Source organism: Phasianus colchicus, chromosome 1 (assembly GCF_987193195.1).
Source record: "Phasianus colchicus chromosome 1, bPhaCol1.hap1.1, whole genome shotgun sequence".
Lineage (NCBI taxonomy): Eukaryota > Metazoa > Chordata > Aves > Galliformes > Phasianidae > Phasianus > Phasianus colchicus.
Genome location: NC_143436.1, coordinates 37,395,514 through 37,418,252, shown reverse-complemented (window position 1 = coordinate 37,418,252; position 22,739 = coordinate 37,395,514). Strand labels below are relative to the sequence as shown.

At 42.3% G+C, this 22,739-nt stretch overlaps 1 protein-coding gene across 1 annotated transcript in view; it reads right to left on the bottom strand.

Annotated features, from left to right (window-relative positions):
- TRHDE (thyrotropin releasing hormone degrading enzyme) overlaps positions 1-21,207 on the bottom strand; it is a 208,174-nt gene extending 186,967 nt beyond the window's left edge. The window contains exons 1-2 of the mRNA XM_031589702.2: positions 20,131-21,207; positions 15,167-15,440 (exon numbers count right to left, since the gene is read on the bottom strand). Of these exons, the coding sequence (XP_031445562.2) occupies positions 15,167-15,440; positions 20,131-20,948 (1,092 nt within the window). The 5' untranslated portion in view covers positions 20,949-21,207. The remainder of the gene's footprint in view (positions 1-15,166; positions 15,441-20,130) is intronic.
- Positions 21,208-22,739: the final 1,532 nt, after the last annotated feature.

The window sequence follows — 22,739 nt, the reverse complement described above, 5'->3', positions numbered from 1 at the left end:
TCAACTAATAAAAAAAGTCATTTATCTTTGTATGAATATGAGAATAAAATATGAAATACATATATTTCACTTAAAACCTTGTCTGAGGTTAGCCATACTGGGCAACTGCACATTGCCAAGCACTGATTTGATTTTCATTATGCTGCACTGACAGGAAAGTCATTTATCTTTTTTCAGCTCCCAGTCTGCTTTTATCTCTCTTTCTTATGTTTCTGTATTTTTCCTCTATCCTGCAGGGTTGCTGAATGCTGATGAGCAGAAAATGGTACAAAACCACAGACAGTCTCTTTCAGATGAAAAGTTCAGGTATGGATGGTCCAACTTTTTTCCATTTTGGAGCTCTCACAGAGGCTGCATATTTGGCATTGTCCAGATACATAGGGATTGGTTAAATACTTTCACTAGCTGTCCTACTTGAAAGACTTTCAGACAAAGATAAGATGTTTCTTTTATGGTTCTAATATGCTCTCTGTTAAGAAGAGAAAAGAGAAATCTTCCTCGCTGTGTATGTCCTGAATGTTGTAACCAAAAAAAAAAAGGGGGGGGGGGGAGTGAGGAGGACGGGGGAATCAATACAAAAATTTTTCACACATCAAAAACATACTTTTTTTTTCCTGCATTCTACTTGATATATTTGTAGATCACTAGCATTTTCTAAAATCATGAAAATAAAAAATAATATAAGAACAAGAATCTTCCCAACGTGAAAGCATCTCACCAGAGATGCGCAGACAACTAACTTTTCAATTCACCAACCACACCTGCCATTCTTAATTTGTTATGACTGAATTCAATTTGCCATAGTGCTGCTTCCCACCAAACCAAAGGCAAAATACATCACATTAGGCAATGCCTTCTTGAAATAAAGGAGATATTTCATTTCTTAGGATTTGTTCAAAAAACAAATGTAACAGAATTATAGTCACAACACCACAACTTATGGTTAAAGTGATGCTTCACAAAGAAGAACCCTCTGATGTCTTTCAAGTTCAAAAGGCCTCTGTGATGTCTGCATACGAAACAATGTTTGTACCACTACAATACATCAACAGAGATCTGTTCAACAAAAGCAGAAGAGGCGAAAAATTGATTCTGAATATTTCAAAACAGATACATCTGCATCTGGGCAGCTGAATCTGACTAAAATACACTCAAAGCGCTACAGATTTCAGTCACAGCAATTGTCTTGCAATCGCTAATGTTACTACACTTGTAACAAGGCAGTGATGTGAACCAATGACTTCCAGTAGCAAACTTCATATTCTCCATTCATTTTTTTCACGGTCATGTAGTATTACACTGTCAAAATCTTCTTCAGCAAAACTTTTCAGTAAGGCTGTCTGAAAGCTTCCTGTCACAAAACAGAATTCACAACTGGCATTTTCTTGCTAGTCACAAACTCTTCTGCCACACCATCAGCGATAAGAATAAGGAATGCATCCAGAATTGGCTCAGACGCATAATCAGAGAAGTGTGCAGTTTGTACAGAATTACTTAGAACAGTCGTACAAAATACTACAGGTGAATCTCATGATACTGAGTGACTGGCTGATAAATCTGCATATGAAATTCAACATTGGTAAGTGCAGAGAAATGCAAATGGGGACAAAATAGCCATAACTGTACATATGCAATAATGGAGTCTAAATTAGCTATAATTCAGGGAGGAATTCTTGGAGTAACTCCCTGAAAATGTCAGCTCAGTGCTCAGCAGATATGCAGTAGGCAAACAGACTGTTACAAATGATTAAGAAAAGAATAAAAAACAAACCATCATTATGCCACAGTACAAACTTACATCTATAAAACTCAAGCACTGCAGGCAGTTGTGGCACCACCCCTCTCTCTTGCTCAGCATATCAAAACAGACAGTGTAGAACTTAAAAGGCAGAGAGAAGGATGATAAGAATAAGAAGAGATGGGAAATGAATCCCATACAAGGCCAGATCAAGTATTTCTGAGATCTGAAAAAGGACAGCTAAGCCATCTATAAAATCAGAACTGGTACACAAGAAGCAAATGAAGAACAACCAGTCATAGATCCTCAAAATGAAAAAAGTGGGTAGCCAAGGGATAGGTGGAATAAATGCACTTAAGTAAATGAGACATGTATGTAAATTACAGATCTTGTTGCCACCAACTGTCACAGAGAGTAAAGTGCAACAGCTTCCAAAACATGTAACATACATTCATAGGAAGCAGCCCATGTATAACAACACCAGGCCAAGATCAATGATAGCTGGGATCTACTCAACTGGTTTGTCATCTCCAAACTGGCCTCCACACAGAGCATGACAAAATACAATCCTGTGTAGCTGTTTTTAAGATAGGCATGCTTTTGAAAAGACTGAAAACAATCTGTGTGATCTAATACATGACTTGAAGGCCAGCTCTGTCTGTGGACCCTTGCACAATACCTCCTTGTAGTGAAGAATACTAAGTTTTTCCCCCAGCTACCAAGACCAAGGCAACTATACTCCAGGAAATAACTGTAGAGGGCTCTTAACAAACAGGAAAGTGAGGTACAAGCAAAGAAAGTGGAAGAAACACTCCTCTGGAGGGTTTCAGTTGTATTCAGCGCACACCAAGCATCTAGCATTAACTTCTTGACTTGAATAATAACAAGAGCAGCCTGAATGTGAGAGGATGACATGCCGAGTCAGACTCCCCAAATAACTGTATAAGTAGATTTAAGTTGCAATTACCTGGCCAGTTATGATAGCACATCGCTAAAAAAGACATTCATGCATTTCCACCTCTTCTTCTCTGTTGGCTGCCTACACACCGTGGGTTAAGTCAAAAGGTTATCAAATTTTATGGCTAGTTTCCTTTGGATTACTGAACAGAACAACCTCACTGTTTAGCCACTGATCATTAGATCCAATACAAACTATACAATAAAAGCATGCAGGGTAAGGTAAGGACAACTCCTCACTGCGTTATGTACAGCATAAAGCTGCAACCTAAGGTTCAACAACATTAATTGAACTTGTTCTACTTTGTGGAAAACACAGGAGTACTTGGACTTGAAGGTCAAAGAAGCTGAAGTGACTAGATACTACAAGGCAGCCACAGAAGAAAAAAGCAAGTGAAAATCTGCGGTTAAGGGTTAGATAGAAGAGGAGAGCCTGTCCAAGTTTAGCTAAAAAAGCTCAGCAATTACAGAAAAACACTTCAACTTGTAAATGTTTACTCTAACTGTTATAGTAATTCAGTTTTATGAAAACACCCCAGCATTAATAAATATCCTGTGAATTTGAGAAGAAGCATTTTTCAGAGCAGATCGATTTTCTACAGAAATTAGTTTTGTTCCTTTCCGGACTTCCTCACATAGATATTTCAAGGTACTGCTGACTTCAATTATAGAGTAAACTGAATAATTAAACACATTTAAATACGTCAAATGCTGCTGAAGCACATGTGAATGTACAAAACAGTACTCAAGATATTTCTTCTCACCCATCAACCCCTGAATAACAGAACTTTGAAACTATGCAACTCTACCAGCTGCACTGTGATTCACTGATCCTTTTTATCCTCACAGTACTTCATGGTAGCATAATCATTTCCAGTCATGTGTGACTCATCAAAGTATTTTGTAGTAAAGACAAGTGTTAATAATATGCCCTATTGTAACCACACAAATTACAAATCTTCATTTCCATACCTAAATTGTGCTTTCTCTGAATTTTTTCTGCTGCTCAAGCAGCTCTTAGGTACAAGCTAGTTAGGTGGTTTGAAATCCTTTCATAGCAAGGAGTCTCAAGCTTTCTCAGCTTCTTTCTCAGAATAGGCTTTCTTTATCCTTTTTCACTTTGTCAAGTCTTGTCATGCTAGCCACTGAAGTTCTGAAAAGGTTCATACTAAGTTCTTAACTCCAAGCTACCACTTCATCTCCTCTTTATGGCTTACAGATTTCTCATGCCAGAAGTCAATGCAACTTCACCTGGCAAACAACTTCTATAATACATCTCATATCAACCCAAAATAATTCAGTGGATCATCACAAGCTATAAAAGACAGACATAAGAAAAAGAATAAAATGTTAAATGTTGGTGCGCTTGTTTTATCATTTTTTCTTTTTAATTTTTTAATCTTATTTCTTTTTATTTGTTTTCATTCTGTTTGGTATTTTTAAACTAAACATAAAAAGCAAATAGCATTCCACATTCTCTGAGGGGTAAAACAGCTGATCCCAATAAAGCGTATTACTAATGATCACTGCCCCATGAGGAACACTAACTAAACTTCAGAGAATTTGAGAAAAGTCTTTGAAAGTAGATAACAAATGTATGCATGAACACAAGTAAGGATTTGTTTCATGAATGTATATACACTCATACATATGACTTTACATAAAGCAGTACATGTTACATTCCCAAATACATAGACTTCTATCTGAATTATTCAGGTAAGACCGAAAAAGAAAACTATATAATTTTCTCACCACATATAGATCAGTCTCCCCTTTTTTTCCTATGGTATTTAAAAGGAAACAATGAATTTACTGCAAAACAACATTATCAAATATTTAGCATTTAAGAACAATCTTCAGTAAAAAACTCAGCATGATCTACTGCTGTTCTACTGCTGTTCAACCATGAACTGTGATCTAATTAGCCAGAGGAATGGAGAACTACAAAAAACGTGAAGCTTGCAAATGATTCAGTAAGTATACTTTTTTTTTTTATATCATTCCATAGGAATCCACTTCCTTTCTTCTTCTTCTTCCACCTTTTATTCCCTTCTTTAATCTTTACTAACCAAGGTATTGCTTGCTGTCCTAGGGAGACCAGCTGTAATTGAGGTTGCAAGCTGCTGTGACTTGTGACTACCAAACTGTTCACTGCTCTTGGGAAAGGGGGATGGGAGGGAAGAAAGTGCTAGCATTCCCAGGGGTGCCCAATGAATGCTAGTAACTACCTTTTGCTTCTTAGGCCCTCCCTAACCGCAGTCATTTCAAATAATGCATTAGCCTTCACGTCCTGTCCTAAACAGCCATACAGCTCTGCTGCATGCTGTTACACAAAACGTGTCGCTAAATATTTTTCAGGATAATCCACTGTGGGATAACTTTTTTAATACACATTAGGTCATTTACCCTTCAAAGAGAAACATAATCTGCTTTCAAATTATACTGTTCCAAGTAAGAAGATAACGGACTCAGTTCCTCATCTCTCACTGCTTTTGCTATGTCTCAACAGCACAGAGCAGCCAGAAAGCTGCCAGAAAGGAGCAATCGAGGATTTCCTAAGGGCATCATTAGGTGGAACCAAGCCAACGCAGCTGGTTCTCTGCCACCTGTCCTCATCCCACTTCTCAAGAAGGGTGCCAGGGGAAGGGTCTGCATGCTGTACTCTAGCAATTCAGCAGCCACCACAAGACGTAACAGACTCAAGAATAAAGACAGCCATCTACAAGGCAGGCAGGAGTCACCACAGCTATTCCCACAGTGGCAGAGCTCAGCCCATGCAAATGACTCCCTTAGAAAGTAGCAGGGGAAAAGACGCAAACCACTGCAGCCAGCCTGCTCCAACTCTGCTCTCATTATGAAGTCCTGCCACTGTGGCATCTGATAAAAATCCTCCAAATGGGTACCTGAATTGTCAAAGAACCCAAATGGAAGAATCAAAGAGTTCTGTTAACACTACGGACACCTTTATGTAAAATCAAATTTATTGACTGGGTCCTCTATGGGCATAACATCACAAACCAGAGAGATTTTTCCATACTCCAGGCAGCAAAGGAAAAGAAAGAAAGGGGGAAAAAAAAAAAAAAAAAAAAAAAAAAAAGATGACCTTTGAGGAAGTTTTCTAACAAAAAAAAAAAAAGCAGGTAAAAGGCAAACCTAGAAAGTAAACATCACAGACACTTGACTGTCAGAAAATTAGGGGTTAGACTGGCAAGAGTTATCAATCTCTGAAATGAGCGGTTATTTTCCCACCACTGGCTATAAAAACTGGAAATAAATAGGCTAAATTTCTGGTTTCTATATGAAAAAAATACATTTAAAACTTAGCTAAACCCTGGAGGAGAGTCTGGTCTATAAATAAATAAAAGTACACATCACTCTCCTCCTTCACAAATGCTGTATCTGTCACTCAACTAGATGTCAACTAAGACACCTGCCTCAGTAATCCATTTTCACTCCAGAGAACAGCTACTATGGTGGGTATACAGGATAACACTGGCTTGACTGACAGATGCTCAGGCTGGGGCTGGAATGCATGCACCTTTATGCCGTCCTGCAGTGAGATCCTACAGATTATTTGGACCTTCATTTTTGCTTCTACAGAAAGAGTATGACTCTTAGAGCAACACGCTAACAGTGTCTAACTGCTTCGATGGATGTCAGAAGAAGAATTCATGCTGACGACAAGGACAGAGACCTTAATGAATAAGTTAATGAAGTCAGATATGACAGCAGAATATAAGAGGCATAAGGAAACATGAGAAAACTCATACAGAGCAAAGCACAGCTAGAGTGCTGAGGCTTCACACAGTACATGCTACCAAACATGTGCTCATTAGGACATGAAAAGAAAATGGTCTTTCCTTCTCCACCTCCTTGCTTCTCCTCCTTATAGGAAACGTAAGGAACTGCAGAGACTTTGAACTACTCCTATAAGCAAGAGACAGGAGAGAAAAGTACCAAGAGTCCTCAGCATTTCTTTCCATTAGCCAGAATAGACCCTAGACAAAGCACTGCTCTTGAAGGTACTGAATTGCAATCAAGCTCCTGGGATGATGCCTGTCACAAGAGCAATCACGAGCTACCTCTCCCTCCTCTCCTTGTTACTGCAAGGCTATGAATTAGCCATGAATTAAGAAACTAATTTGTGCTTTTCAATTAAGTCTTTTTGCTGTACATACAAAGTACATCACTACCACAAGACACTTGATCTTCTTAGCAAAAATAAATAAATTCCAAACTCAAGCTTTGCAACTCAATAATATTATTTGTGGTGTATAGCTGAGTTTGTTAATGAAATAAATATCACATTTAAATATTGCATGTACTACAAGTGCTGACCAAGAGTTTTGTTTTTTTTTTTAAAGCAGTAAGCACAATATATATATACAGTATTTTCCTAGGGCATTCGACTTGCAAATTCAACCAGAAATCAATAACAATGGACTGCAAGTTTGCAATTTATGTTTTTAACAGATTGCCTGGCATATTCAGTTTAGCACAGATGCTGATTACATAGGTTTTTGTTTGTTTGTGGCATATTTTGTAGCTACAGTATTTAAAAATTAATAAACAAAAGTCACTTTCAATATACAAGAAACAGAATAGTCAAACAAATATTGATGTGATGAGCCTGGAAAGGCTACAGTTTCTGTGGATTACTATTGTACTGGAGCTTCCCAACTAACTAAAACAATTCACAATAATAAGCACTGAATTGAGTAGAAAAGCATGTGCAGAACTAACCTTTACTGATGTTACAACAGAGAAAATGTCATACAAGCAAAAGAGAGCACAATGAATCCGTTCATATTTGTGTGTTTTTCTAACTCAATACTCCTACCTCCAAACACATTTTTTGTGACGTGCTTTACTTTTTCTTTTCTTTTTTTTTTTGAACCTGTTGATGAAAGCTATTTGAGGGATGCAAGGGTAGGATATTAGTAATGACAAAAAAAATGAATATCATCATATCACTATCATATCAGCATTTCAGGACATACAAAAATTAAACACTGAAAGTCAGCATCAGGCTTTAGAAATATGTCCAGTGCTTTCTGCATTAGCTGCTATCTGTTTATCAGATACATGTGTGGCCTCCCAGTGGTGAGTGGTGGGCTAACAAAAGTTACTTTTTACATATAGGTAGGTTCAGAAAATAAGGCTCAGCTCTGAAGCCAGGCAAAACTCAGGCTGCAAAGGAAGAAAACTTAAATTTAATTGAGGACTAATTCTATTTTTGATAGCTAAATCAGTCTGTTGTAACCAATTTGCTCATTCACAAAGAACTATCTGGTGTATAATTGCATCAATACTGATTAATAAATAATAACTGATGGAGAGACTATTTGCTGGCAGTTAATAACCAGCAGCAGAAGAGAGGGCCTAAGGCAAAGCCTCAGGCCTTTAACCCAGGCAGTCATTAACTGACAGAAAATGCCTGGTCTTGAGGTCATTATTGCTATTATATACAGACATTAATACATTTTTCAAATGCAGAATAATCTGCTAAAATCTACAGGCGAGGATGTACAATAAGCATGAATTTATTTTAGAGAGAACTCATGGGGTTTTTTTTAGCATCTAACAAATGACAGAATTCGCTGGGGAGAAAGTTATTCTGAATAGTTGTTCAACCTGATTTTCCTATTTTTTTCCAACTATTAATGAAAGAAAGTCAGCTCTCCAGTCTCATCAGACTGATCACCCAGACTGCAGGCAAACTGCACTGCAGATAAGGAAATGCCCAGCCTAGCTCTTCAGCATCTCATGAATGGTCAGAAGCGTGACTGTGATTCCAATTCTCCTGACACAAGCGTGAGTACAGAGCCATGCTCACATGGAGCTGAACCTAAACTAACAATTCTCGTGTGATGCCGGCTGACTGTGACCTATATCTACTGATGCAACTCCATTCACTAACCCTTCCCAGGTAAAAATGACCTTTTACATCTGCACAACCAAGTGACTATCAGTGCACTGATCCCATTTTAAGATCTCTCTCTGTAGTTGAGTGACGCCAAGCCAAATTGAGGGAGTCCCCCAAACACAGTCCTGACAGAGTTCAGTGCAAGGACATGGATTCAGACTCTCTGCAAGCTAGTTAGCTCTATGGAAGCAGTAATTATCTTATCTTCCTTTAGCCAGATTTTTCACAGCTCCTTCTCACTGGTCAGGATAAGACTAAGCTATACAAAAGTACAGAATTAAGATCTTTAGTAACCAGGAGCTTGTGATCTTTGATTATGCCTTAGAAAAAGTATTAACAAAATAACAGCAGTGCAATAACAGTTGCCCTTATTCTGGTATAACTCTTCTCATAAAAATCTTTCTTAGCCTCAAGGTCTTTCTCAATATCATGACAAATTACTCAGCCCTAATGACTGTGCAGTAATGTTTGATAAAACTAAAACCAAGACCCACCCAGCACTAGAGCTTTCCTAAAGATGTATTGTGTATGGATTCAGATGCCCAATGGAGGTCTTGTCCCACACAGCTGACCAAGCTCTGGATTGCCCCACATGCTACCAGTCCTGCAGTTCACACCGCCTTCCTGTTTTGGAACAGGAGCAGGAGCAGCCAAAGAGAAACCACACAAAATTCTTACAGCACTGTCCTCCATCATCAGCATTCTTCCTCCCATTCATCACCATGTTGTCAGCTAGCCACTTTCTACTTACTATTCCTCATTCTCACCAGCTCCAGCACTGCCTGCAACATTCTTCTAACCTGTTCACCCAGATCTTTTCCTGAAACCACTCCTTTCCACATACTTTTCCTTTCTAGCAGATATTTGCCCTGACAAGAATCATATACTTTAAAGCTGCAAGTTGTTTCTTCATTTCTGTAGTTATCTCCACATCCCATCCACACTGAGAGAATGATAGAAGATGAATCTCCCTGAAACATCTCTTCCCAGCAATGCATTCATCTCCACTGATAGACTCTGTCCCTGAGCTTTCACTCCTTCTACTAACTGAAAGAATAAGCAGGGAAGAAAAGCAAGGAAGAAAAATAACCTGAGACAGAGGTGAAGGAGATAGTAAGTTTCCATGTCCACCTGACAAAGGAACAATGAGAAACAGGGTTTGAAGAATAGAAGCACTGCTAAACATGAAGTAGAGTAAATACCAATCCAGATAGGGGAAAAATGAGGCAAAGGCCTGATAAATGGGAAAGACAAATAGAGACAACAAAGAAGGAAAGAGACACAGAGGTGGTGTGACAGATATTACAATACAGCCAGCAATATTTTGCTTTTAAGAATTACTGACAAAGAGCATTCGTATGAGGTATGATAAGGAAACAATATATGAGTAAAAGCCAGCAATCACATGAAAGTATGCAAATTCCTTGGGATTATTTTACTGTGCAAAAGTGACAATACAGATTCCACGAGTTTCACTGACTACAGCTGGCACAGCTGCAGTGCAGTACAGAGCCATACAGAGATCAGCTAAACCTGCTCGTAAGGGTGTCCCTGCTCCCTCAACATAACATTACTTCAGGGAGCATCCTGGTAGAATTGCTCTGCTTCCTAGCAGCACAGGTATCTGCACCACAGTCTCTTCTATAGGAATCAAGCTGCGATCAAACACAAAGGCAGTACCAACGATTTGAATCATTCCCTGTAATCCCAGATGAATCTGAGCAACAAATTATACTCTTGTAATGCGCATAAGAAGGCAATTCTGCTTTTAAATTACCTGCTCTGGAAGGGATTCTGATCAGACCCATACAGACTAAAGAGTTATGGGAATGATTCACAGCCACTGAACTGCGCTCCAACAAAAGCACTACTTGTCTTAATTCCTCTTTCAAATTAATAGTAGTGTATGAAATATAAGTCTCCATGTCTGCAAGAATAATATAGGATATATCAATATTATTTGATTGGCTAGCTCAGTTTTCCAAGTAGGTTTCTACTTTTAACTTGGTATGTATTTGAATCTCATGCATGGATTAAAATTAATTTTGAGGTCAATGTCATTCTTTGAGAAAAATTGAACAGCTAAAAGTTAATCTCTTTTAAGAACAAACCTGCTTTTAAACTCACTGTTTTGTTTACTCCTTAGATAGTTTATCCACCCTTGAACACAGCAGTTTACTAAGAGTGGTCACCCAAGAGAGAGAGTACATTTTAAGCATTAGAGTATCCAGGAGAGAGAGGAGATTTTAAGCATTAGAGTAACATCAAAATCTGAAAGGATACTTTCCCTGAGCCCCTCTAAGCAGTCTGTGAACCAAAACCAAGTTTGTGAAAGTACAAAAAACAAAAGTACACACAAGCTGCAGTCTTTCAGAGATCTATAAAATAATATACATCCCATTAATAGAAGAAAGGCCCCTTAATTATAGAGTGATTTAGAATGGAGGGTACCTCTCTATCTAGTTCTAATCCCCCCACCATAGGCAGGGTTGTCAACTGCTAGATCAGGCTGTCCAGGATTCCATCCAACCTGGCCTTGAACACTTCCATAAATGGGAACATCTACAACCTCTCAGAGCAACCTGTTCACTACTGCTTCACTACCTTCTGAGTAAAAAATTCATTCCTAACATCTAACCTAAATCTCCTCTCTTTCAGTTTAAAGTCATTCCCCCTGTCTTATCACTATCAGATCATGTAAAAAGTTGTCCCTCTCCTGCCTGTAAACTCCCTACGGCTACTGGAAGGCTGAAATGAGATCTTCCCAAAGCTTTCTCCTCTTCAAGCTAAATAAGCCCAACTCCCTCACCTCTCTTCATAGGAGAGGTACTCCAGTCACTTGATTATCTCTGTGGCCTTCTCTGGACCTGCTCCCATAGCTCCACATTCTTACTATGCCTGGGGTGCCAGACCTGGATGCAGCATTCCAGATGGGACCTCAGAAGGACAGAGTAGAGCTGGACAATCACCTCCTCCCTCACCTTGCTGGCCACTCCTCTTTCGATGCAGCCTAGGATACTGTTGGCCTCCCAGGCTGCAAGAACACACTGCTGGCTCATGTCCAACTTTTTGTTCATCAAGACCCATAAGCCCTTCTCTGCAGGGATGCTCTCCATGTCTTCTTCTCCCAGTCTGTACTCATATCTGGAATTGCCTCAACCTAAGTGCAACACCTTACACTTGGTCTTATTAAACTTTATTAGATTTTCATGTGCCCACTTTTTGAGCCTGTCCAGGTCCCTCTAGATGGCATCCTTTCCTTCTGTTGGGTTAGCTGCACCCCTCTGCTTGGTGTCATTATCAAATTCGATGAGGGTGCACTTGATTCCACTGTCTATGCTGTTGATAAAGATCTTGAAGAGCACAGTTCCCCCAGTGTGTCTGGGGGACACCATTCATGACTATCCTCCACTTGGACATAGAGCTATTTACCACAGTCCTGTGGCTATGACCATCCAATCAATACCCATCAAAATGTTTCATCACAGAGGTTAGGTTAATTTTCTTGAATATTCATTTATTTCTAGAAGTTAACTTTGTTTCATCATACATTTATGTTCACTTGCCAAGAATACAGGAACAAGTAAATTTTAGTGACCAAACAGCTTCAGAGGGAACCAAGAAGTTTAGACTTGCCTGCACCAGGAGGTCGAATTTCAAAAATTTACCCCTGGGGTTACAGTATAAAAGCCATAAAATGATGGCTTATCTCAGCAATTCTTATCAACAAAGCCAGCTCTAAGCTGTTTACCACATGTTAACACATAAGGTATTCTTTCAACAAATCTGAACAATCTTACAGGATACAAGATTATCTCAATCTATACAGGCTTTTAGTTTTCAAGCCTTTGTCAAAAACTACCTACTAATTTGCAGCACCTGCTGACAAAGTTCTGTATGTTGGTACACTCAAGGTCGTGGCGTAAACATGTCCTACAAGCGCTGAGCAAGAAACTCAAACGTAACTAAGACCACTGCAGCCATCATGAAATAAATATTTCAATGTTGTCTTTGAGAACAGCAGAAAGCTGTTCTCAAAGTTAGTAGATGTAGTTAGTGTCTACATCACATGAATATGCCTGTCTTCAAGATATCATACATACTCAAACAGCAGAAGTTTACGAGTTATGAGCTGTGAACACTAGAAGAAAATAAAGAGGAAATAGGCTGTATCTTTCAAACTGACGGTCTTGAAGTTCATTCTCCATGTTGCAAGTATTTGTTTACATGATGCTGAAAACTGAACAGCTTACAACTGTTGGGTTTTTTTTTTTTTTTAGATGTGTAGAGGACATGTCAGAGATAATACAGTAGTATTGTGTGTGCTGAACTTGCAAATAATACATTGTATTAGAGCACAAGGAACATGAGATAGCATGTATCAAAAACTTCCATCTTAGAGGAGATACAGGAGAAACAGAAGTAACTGCTGTTTTCTGAAGCAGAAAAATATGACATTGTTCTGAGCTTAAGACCAAATCCTTCACCAGGAAGGATTACAATGAAGATCATCAACTCCAACCTGGATAGAAGTCTGTTTCAGTACTGACTGAGAAGGAGAAAGAAATGGCCTGATATCTCAGCCTGTTCTACTTAGGTCAGTCTTGCAACTATTACAACAGCCTGAGGCAACCAATTACTCATCCCAAGAGCAATGCTTCTTGTACAGACAATCAATCTGAAAGTAGCAGCACTAAGAAATAGGCATCACCTCCACCATTCTCCCTTCTTACGTGTTTTTGCACGGGAACTTTGGCAATCCTTTTCTAAATTAATTCAACTCACTGAACTGACAGAGAAATATCCTTGCTAAAAAAAAAAAAAAAAAAGGAGAAAGAGAGAAGAAAAAAAAGTTTCATTTTTCAAGCTTGTAAGTGAAATCAACTCAACTAATGGTTCAGCTAGCACAGAGCTGTTGCACAAGGAGAAGCAGCTGGTTGCAGCCAGAAGAAGCAGAGCTATGAGCCTTCCTCTTTCAGTAGCATTGAGCTACACAAACAGCACAGCCATCACAGGTAACCAGTGGGACTGCAAGCACAGGCTCAGAATTTCCAACATCATTGCATTCCTCAGAGGAAATAATCTCAAAGAGCCATGTCCTAGCCATGTTTCTTCCTTCCCTTCAGTGGAGCCAAAGGACACTGTATAGGTCTGTTGGCCATTAAATGATAGGGCTGAAGGGGAAAAGGGGATGAAAGCCTCTCTAGTGTCCTCCCCAGCAGTTCCAGTGACAAAAAAAAAAAAAAAAAAAAAGGCTGATTTCCTCATGATTTCAGTATGACCCAAGGGAGAGCCACCAACAAAGAGGGCTGGGTCTAAACTCCTTCATCTTCAGCACAGCCTTGAATCCTTACTAGATCTCAGGCAGTCACACAAAAAGATGGATCAAAGAACCAATCTGCCTGAAAATACATTCTCACATTTTCATTCATCTTTTCAGGTCAGTTCTCAGAACTAGATCGGGCTGTGCAGAGGTGAGCGCTGGCACAAGAAAGTAAAGAAAACTTCTGGCTGATAGGAGGTGGGATCAGCTCCCTTTCCAGCAGCTCAATGCTCAGACTTGCTATAAGTGATTATGGATACATTCCATGTCTTGAACAACAACAGAAAGGAGGCAGGCAGTTCTTCTTTATGCCGCCAAACTACAGCACAAGTAATTGAGCATTTGTAGAAGCATAAAGGTAAAAATGCACTTTGCTCAGGCACACAGCTAGAACTCCAGCCTAGCCCTCAGCTTCCAAAAGTAGATCAATTTTGTTATTCACAGAAACTAAAAAGGAAGTGTTTCTCTGAACATACACCTGAAAAATCAAGATGACAGCACTGTGAAATATTCTATTAAGCTGACAGCATTTCTCGTGTATGTTTTGGCTTGTTATACAGTTCTGTGCTTGATATTTGTAAACAAAAACAAAACTGATATAAATAAAGGATTTCCCTTTTTTCTTTTTCTTTTTTCCCTTCCACAGCATAACTGCTGGAATCATACTGAATTTGGAAACAGCAGCTCCAGAAAATCAGTGCTTCCAGCAACATGGAACTCCACTCCATGGAAGCTGATAGGACATAAAGTCCTGCTTCTAAATGAGTTCTAAGATGAAATACTTAAGCAGCCTCTTAAGCTAGCACACAGCACACCATGGGGAATGTCAATATTAAAAGAAGGAGACTAACAACCCTTCCACTATTACTGTACCACAAACATGGTATTGAATAGGCTGTAGGACAAGCAAGAGAAAACACACTAAGAAAATAAAAGTGAATTGAAAAGAATACCTGAAAGTTTAAAATTTCATCAGGCAGCAAAACCTACCAAACTTAACAGTTAAAAAAGCATTGGGAAGAAATTAAAAAAAAAAAAAAAAAAAAAATCAGGTAAACTTTTAGAAAATGCTCCAAAAAAAGCACACTAATGTTGAATGAGCTGGCAAATTTTAGGAATGCTAAGCAAGAAAATTATTTAAGTACTTGATGTCATGATCCCTTGCAAAAAAGAGATTTTCAAAGTAGCAAAACGTGTCTGGTACAACATCAGAAATACTTACAACTACTCCACTCTTGGTGACGGTTTCCCGGTATGTAAAATTGCACACTGCCCAAGCAAGGTAATATGTGGACATGAGAGGGGTTTGTGAAAAGTGATCTGTAACCCATCCGTCTTCTTCAAAAACAGACGTTTCAACTGGCATGTTGGACAAAGATATATAAGTTGCCTGATGCTTGATGCTGATTTTGAAAGTGGCCTTGTAGATGGGCTCATCAAAGCAAGGAAAGGCTTTTCTGGCATGAGTAGGAGAAAACTGCGTAACACCAAGAAACCTGAAAAAGAAGCAAACAAAAGCCAATGCAGCAGTTACTGTCTGTGACCAGCACTCTATTCATGGGCATAGTAAATCAGACATTGCTTGACTATCGTGGTTTAACAACAACAAATGTAACGGTACAAGTATACGACATTGAACACTGCTTTATCATTGTGGCCTTTCTTGATGTGAATTCTTACTACCTGTACTGTAACACAATCTATATAAAGTAATGGTCTATAAATTTTGTACAAATTAGCTGGCATCATGCTGATGTTAAATAATCCCTTGCCTTCTATCAGACTTCAGGATCTCACAGAAGTTTTGTTCTGTACGTGAAGAAAGTTGGCCAATATCAGTCATAAGCAGCCTCGGTTAAAGCCAGGATTTAGTAGCCTTTGGGGAGCTCACTCTGCCCTCAGACATTGACAGCACACACTGCCTTTCGTTGGACATTAGAACTTACACCCACACAGTGTACTCAGGGGGGTTGTTGTTTTCCACTGCTGATTACTTCTCTGCAAGTGGCACAGGTCTCATACATGCTGTGCTACAATACAGCAGCGCTGCTACTGCGTACAGTCACAAAAAAATAAAATAAAATAAACTATTGAGGGATCTTTGCAAAATCACAAATACAACCAAATAATTACACAAGCACGGAATAGTTTACTTTTTTTCAACATGTGCTTTTCTTATGTGGTATATTCCATAGAGAACAAATACATATCAGTTCACACGGCAAAATATTCAAAGATTTCTGAAGACACTTACTAAGCCACTGTATAAAAGGGGAAAGCTTTAGTTCAATTGAATTATAATAAAAATTATTATTAATAACAGTGATCATTTTCTTTGGAACTAAGCAGATTTTAATGCAGATACTGAAAAGGCACCTTTGCAAGTAGAGACTTTCTCCAAATTTACACCATTCAGAAAAAATCCCACATATGATGATCGCTCTGCAGAAAGGAGCTGCATTTAAAAGTGTTCAATAGGAATATTTTCTGAAGCACACAGGGCAAAAAAATGACTACAGCTAAACTACATAACTAAGTATGAAGGCTTTTGGAGAAGTATTGAATCATGTCTCAATTTTCAAGATTCCATCAGTGGAAATCGCCATGCAATTTTAGATAGCTGGTAAACATTTGCCACAATTTTAGAGGTTGAATAATCATCTGTTACTCCTGTGGAGGAAGAGAGCAGGTGGATACATTTGATAAAATGAAAATGGTGGCACTCATTATTCATCAGTCCACAAGCATTATTCCACAGTACAAATAATGGTATCATATCCTGTATTCTGTAATATCTGATGCTCTCAAACCCTGAGGTGGAAATATAAGTAAATAAATAATCAAGAAACCTTTAAGGATAATTATTTTTTTCTAAAACTTCTTGGGTTTTAGAAATATTGCTAGCATTATTTTATAAAATTCATTAAGAAAAACTTCTTGAAATGTTGCATTTATCTATAAAGCATCCATGCCTGAGAGAACCAGATATGTTTGTAGGCGAAATGATCACCTCTTTCATAAATCTACTAAAAAAAAAAAGATTTTCTCCCCACCACTGAAGGTTTTACCATTGTTTTTTGTTTGTTTGTTTTGTCTAAAACAAAATCTTTATTAGGCAAATCATTACCGAAGGAATTAATCATACTGCATTTGTCTTGCCTCACTATAAAATATGGATTAGTTACATCGTATTTCTGAATAAGGTTGTTCAATATAAGGTAAAAAGTTGGTGCCAGGTATTCCACTGTTAATCCAGGAAAATTCCATTATTATCAGTGGATTTGCACTAGTGCAACAAAGCCAAATCAGCCAATTAAATGAAGCAAAGCAACTTAATTTATATGCAAAGTATTTCAAGTGGTCCTGATTCTGCATTCTAGCCACATGCTAAAGAGCTATAGACACCAACAGTAGCTTCAAGTGAGCTTGGAAACTTGTACCAGCCTGTTATTAATAAAGCCAGAATGATGAACTTTCAGCTGCAATTAACAATTTTAATGAGCTCAGATATACACATAAATGCATAAATGGGGCATGCTGTATATATGCTGATACCCTCTAAAAAAAAATTAAAAAAAAAAAAAAAGGGAACATTTTTCCCATTTTTGGGGGGTCCTATCTGCAGTCTTGTTAGGTGTTAGGCCATTGAAACACTCTCTTCATCAGTGACAAAACGCAGTGACCTCTGCATCCTCCATATTCACACAGAGGAATAGATAACATCCACACAGACGTAACAGGGCAAACACTGGATGGTCGATATTCCATACTAAAAATACACCAGCTACCAGTAACAGTGGTGTTTGTAACGCACGCATTACTATCAAATATCGATTTGCTTACTGTGCCATAAAGTAAAACAAACAGAAAGTTTAAAACTTCTTTCCAAAGACTAAACTACTTAAAGTAAAATAGTCTATGCTTCAAGGCCAGGCTGGATGTGGCTCTGGGCAGCCTGGTCTGGTGGTTGGCAACCCTGCACACAGCAGGGGGGTTGAAACTCAATGATCGTTGTGGTCCTTTTCAACCCAGGCCATTCTATGATTCTTATCATAAGCGTTAGGAAGAACAACAAGCAAAACTTTCATCTCATACCAAAAATGAAGAGCAGGTTGAGTAATTCATCCTCTAGATCCTTCTCTGGGCACTGACATTTTTATCTCCGATTCCCAAGTATATCACCACAAAAAGTTGTACTTCTGGGAATGACAGCCTTGCAGCCTATCTGCTCAGCATACCCACGGCAGTAATTTGCAGGTATTTTAATTCCACCTCATCTGTTAAAGGAAGACGTGTGTTTCCTCAACAAGCTATCTATTTTGACATCTTAGTAGTGATAAGATGGAAGAATATGTCTGTTTGTTTTGTCTGAATAATATAAGATTCTCTTCTCTTTTCATTTATGCCCAAGGTGGATGTTCATTTAAATTATGTGTGCATATTACTACGGTACTCTACAGGAGCTCTGTATTAAATGTTTGTTGATTCCGTAATCAGCAAATTCTAGCACATAATGAAGAATAAGTTTGTAGCTTATCACTTGAATTTCAGCTTTCAATTAAAGTAGCACAGATTGCAGTAAGAAAATAAGTACTTCATGCTACTGTGAACACTTTAGGCTAATTTATGACTTTCACCTATGAAGACCACAGTAAATGGACTAACTTTACGAAGAAAAGAATTATGAAATGAAGGCACTGTTACGCTTGTAAAGCTTCACATTTAACCCATTATTCACTCCTGACGTACCACAAAAGTGAAAAACGATGTTTTAGACCCTTTTACAGCAACTACTCCTCCAGCGATGTCACTGTATTTTAATCGAATATAAAGACGTCAGGAAGCTGAAATTCTGCTGGAACATCAAGGTCCCTGGGAGCAGAAGAGAAGCCTTGCTGCCTGTCACAGCAGAAATCATCCACGTTTCAGGACTACAAATGGTTATATGAGTTACATTAAAATTGGGCCGCTAATCAAAATGCGACTTGCAAGAAGGCACTTCTAATGAAAAAGTTTTGTGGTTTAGAATGTCTATTATTTATTTTGTATCTCGGTCAGTCTTTAACTTTTTGATAGTTCAAGGGGAAAAACAGTGCTCATGTTAAACATCTGAAACTGTAACTCTGAACTGATGCCAGTTTTAAAAACAGCATTTTACTAAAAGAAACATGCGAGCTGATGCAAAGAAAAACCACCACTGATTTCAACACAATACTACTGTACACAAGGTAAGGATCTTGCTGAATATAACTATATTCGAGTGCACTAAAAGCAAAATGCCTTGTATCCCAGAAGTGACACAAAGTTGTGGGAAGGGCATTTTACCACTGCCTTCCACTCCTGTGCCTTAAACTCTCCTGATGGCTCTGAAAACAGACAGACTTTTCTCTTTTTTTTTCCTCCCCAGATCGTAACAGGAGCACTGGCATAGATACACAGAATAGTAACTTTGAAGAAACATCACAGCTGAAGCAGCTACTTGGCAGCTCAACTATTTCCCTAGGAAGCTTAGACAGGCAGGAGCAGAAACTGCTTAAACAACTTCTTGCTGCCTTTGCAAAGCGAATTATCCCCCCTGCTGTCGGCAGCCTTGTCTTACCACGTGCCCATTTCTACACAGGTCTGCAGAAACTCCTGATTGCCCCACTCGCTCACTCCTCTGAGATAAAGGCATTTTATCTGCATCCTTTCCTACAGCCGCGCATTTCCAAGTGTTCATTTTATTTCACTGCAATGACAAACGGCTCAAGCAATTTCAATCCCACTTGCAATTCCAACATCAGACTGGTGAAAACTGCCAATAACCACAAGCACTGCACAAGAGTACGGCTCTAAGGCAGGGGCTGCTGATTTGAACCGGCGAGCGTTCTTTTCCTGCCTTTTTTGGCCAGTTTTCAGCCTTCCTCTCGGCCGCACCGACCGATAAAGGTTCACTTTGGGAGCGAAGAAACCCCTTCTGCCCCAACTGCCACCACCCGCCTTCCCTCAGCCCGAGCGCCTCTCCCGTCCCGGCCGCGGGAGCGGAGCGGGTCGCCGCAGAACTCCGGCAGCTCCGCCCCTCGCAGCGCCGGCCCTCAGCGCCTCCCCGCCTGGCAGCACCGCCCCGCGCCGCCCGAAGTTGTGCACGGGCCGCCGCCGAGGGGCGCGGATTGAGGCGTGCCGCCCGCCGGGCTCCTCCCGCCGTACCTGCGCTCGCCGTGCAGGACGTAGGAGCTGCGGAAGAAGCCGAGCAGCTCGTTCTCGATGAGCGCGTTGTAGATGATCTTGAGGTTGTAACTCCGCTGCACCTCCAGGCTGCGGTTGAGGACGACGACCAGGACCTGGGTCTGGGGGTAGAGGAAGGACCGTGCCACCCGCACGGCGCCCGCCAGCTTGTCCTCGGCCACGCGCACCGCCTCGATGTGCATGCGGTGGGCGTGCAGCACGATGTAGCGGCTGGCGTTGCGCACCTCCAGCTGCACGTTCACCTCCCCGCAGAAGGTGAAGTTCTCCATGAAGGCGCTCAGCATCAGGTTGTAGTGCAGCGGCCGCAGGTGCCGCGGCAGCCGTGGCCGGGCCCAGGGCGGCAGCTGCCGCCGCCGCTGCCACTCCTCCTCCTCCTCCTCCTCCTCCTGCTGCTGCTGCTCCGCCGCCTCCTCCCCGCCCCGCGCCTCCTCCCGCGGCTCGGCCCGGCCGCGGGGCTGCCCGGCCGCGGGTCCCGGCAGGCTCCCGTTGTTGGCGGCCCGCGGGGGTCCGTCGGCGGCGGCGCCGCACTCCTCGAAGCGGACGCTAAGCAGCACGGCCACCATGGTCACGGCCAGCAGCGCCAGGATGGAGACGGCGAAGCCCAGCACCAGGCGCTTGTGCACGGCGATGTGCCGCTCCGTCGTGCGGGGTCGCGGCCCCGCCGCTTCGGTCCAGGGCCCCGGCGGCAGGCCCCGGCTGCCGTTGCGCAGGGCTGCCTCCTCCTCGATCATCATTGGGGTGACGGGCGGCCGCTTCTCCCGCTTCTCCTCCAGGGCCATCACGGCAGCGCCGCCTCCGCCTCCCGCGGGGCCGCCGCCCCCCGAGGGGGCCCCGAAGGCATGGGAGGCAGCGAGCCGGGGGGGCCCGGGAGGCTCCTCTCACATCGCCCGCAGCCCCGGCCGGGGGGACGGGACGGGTTCGGGGGTGCGGCTGCGGGCTCTCCGCGCCGTCCGGCCGCTCCGTCAACTTGTGCGGCTGCTGCGGGGCACTTCAGCACATGCCGGGCAGCTCCCCCTAGCGCCGCCGTCCGCACGGAGCTCTCCTTCCCGCGCAGCCCGAGCCGCCGGGGCCGGGGTCGGGCTCCGCGCCCGGCCCCGGCAGCGCCTGAGCCATGCGCGCCCCGCGCCGCCGCGCAGGGAGGGCGGTGGGGGGTGGAAGGGAGATCGGGAGGGCCGCCCCCGCGGGGCTCGGCCGGCACCGGGGGCGGCGGCACCGGACAGCGGCGCCTCCGCCTCCTCTTCCTCCCTCCGGCCCTGGAGAGTCGCTCCTCGCCGCTCCGCTCTTATTTTGTCTTTTCTGTCTCCTGCAGGTACAGAGCGCTCTCCCGGCTGGCTCGGGCAGAGGCAGCTATATATAGGCACCGGGGAGAGGCGAGGGAAGGGAAGGGATGGGAAGGGGGAGAGGCGGGCAAGCCCCGCCGCCCCTCGGCTCAGCGGCTGCTCCGGCTGCCGGCGGTGACGGCGGCGCCCCGGGGGAGCGGGCGGGGGCGGGAGGAGGGGGCGGCGCGGGGACGGGGGAGGCGTCCCGCCGGGTGACACGGCGGCTCCGGGGGGGGTTGCGGGCGGGGGGAGCCCCGGCCGAGGCGGGAGGCGGACGAGGCGCTGGGAGACCGCAGCCCCCCCTTCCCCGAGCCGTGGGGTTCCCCGCGATCGTGCGCCTGAGAGCGCGCTCGCCCCGTAAATATTGAACGCGGCGCTGGGTCGTATTTATATAGACTTAATAAAGAGCCGCCGAACGCACGTTTGGACGACAATAGCGCTGTCATCCGAACGCGGGGATGGAGCCGAGAAAAAGGATAAATACTCCTACTTATATCGATGGGATTAATATGCCGAGAAGAATCAGCTCTTAAGCGCTGGCTGGAGCTTCCGGAGAGCCTCATGCCGCCTCTCCGCGGCCCCAGGACGGCCTCCCCCCGCCCCGGCCCTGCACACCCGCGACCCGCGCCGCATCCCCGCTCACAGCCGCGGCATTCGGGAATTATGTGAGCGCGGCCCGGGGTGAGCACCGCCACGCGGCTTAATCCCGGCCGGGAGCATGGAAAGCCTCTGTCTGAGCCCGCTTCTCCCGCCTTCTCCCCCACCCCCAAACTTTTGCGGATAGGGATTGTGAAAACGCAGAATTAATCTGCAAAGCGGAGATCCAGATCGATGTATGAAAGCATCGCTCCTGTTCTCCTTACTTTGCTCACATGCTTCGAAAACTATCTCCGTGCCTTTTTTTTTTATTATTATTTTTTTTTTTTTTTTGATCTCTTTATCTCCAATCTCATGAGCAGTTGCCTATCTATCTGTTTATCCACAGCATTCAGTCCTTTGGAATACACGATGTACTTCAGTACGTTAGTTTGCTGAATAAGGGCCTTACTTTCCATGGGGAAAATACAATAACAAAGTCCTACACTTCTTTCATAACTGTAACAAATCTGCACAGTTTGATGAAATGAGATGTATTCATTTTCCCTTCAGAAGGGATGCCTGATTTCTGCCTTCCACGAATCTCCTGCATCCTTTAAAAATGCTATCTGACTTTTTATGCAGTTGCAGAATATGAATAATCACTCACTGACC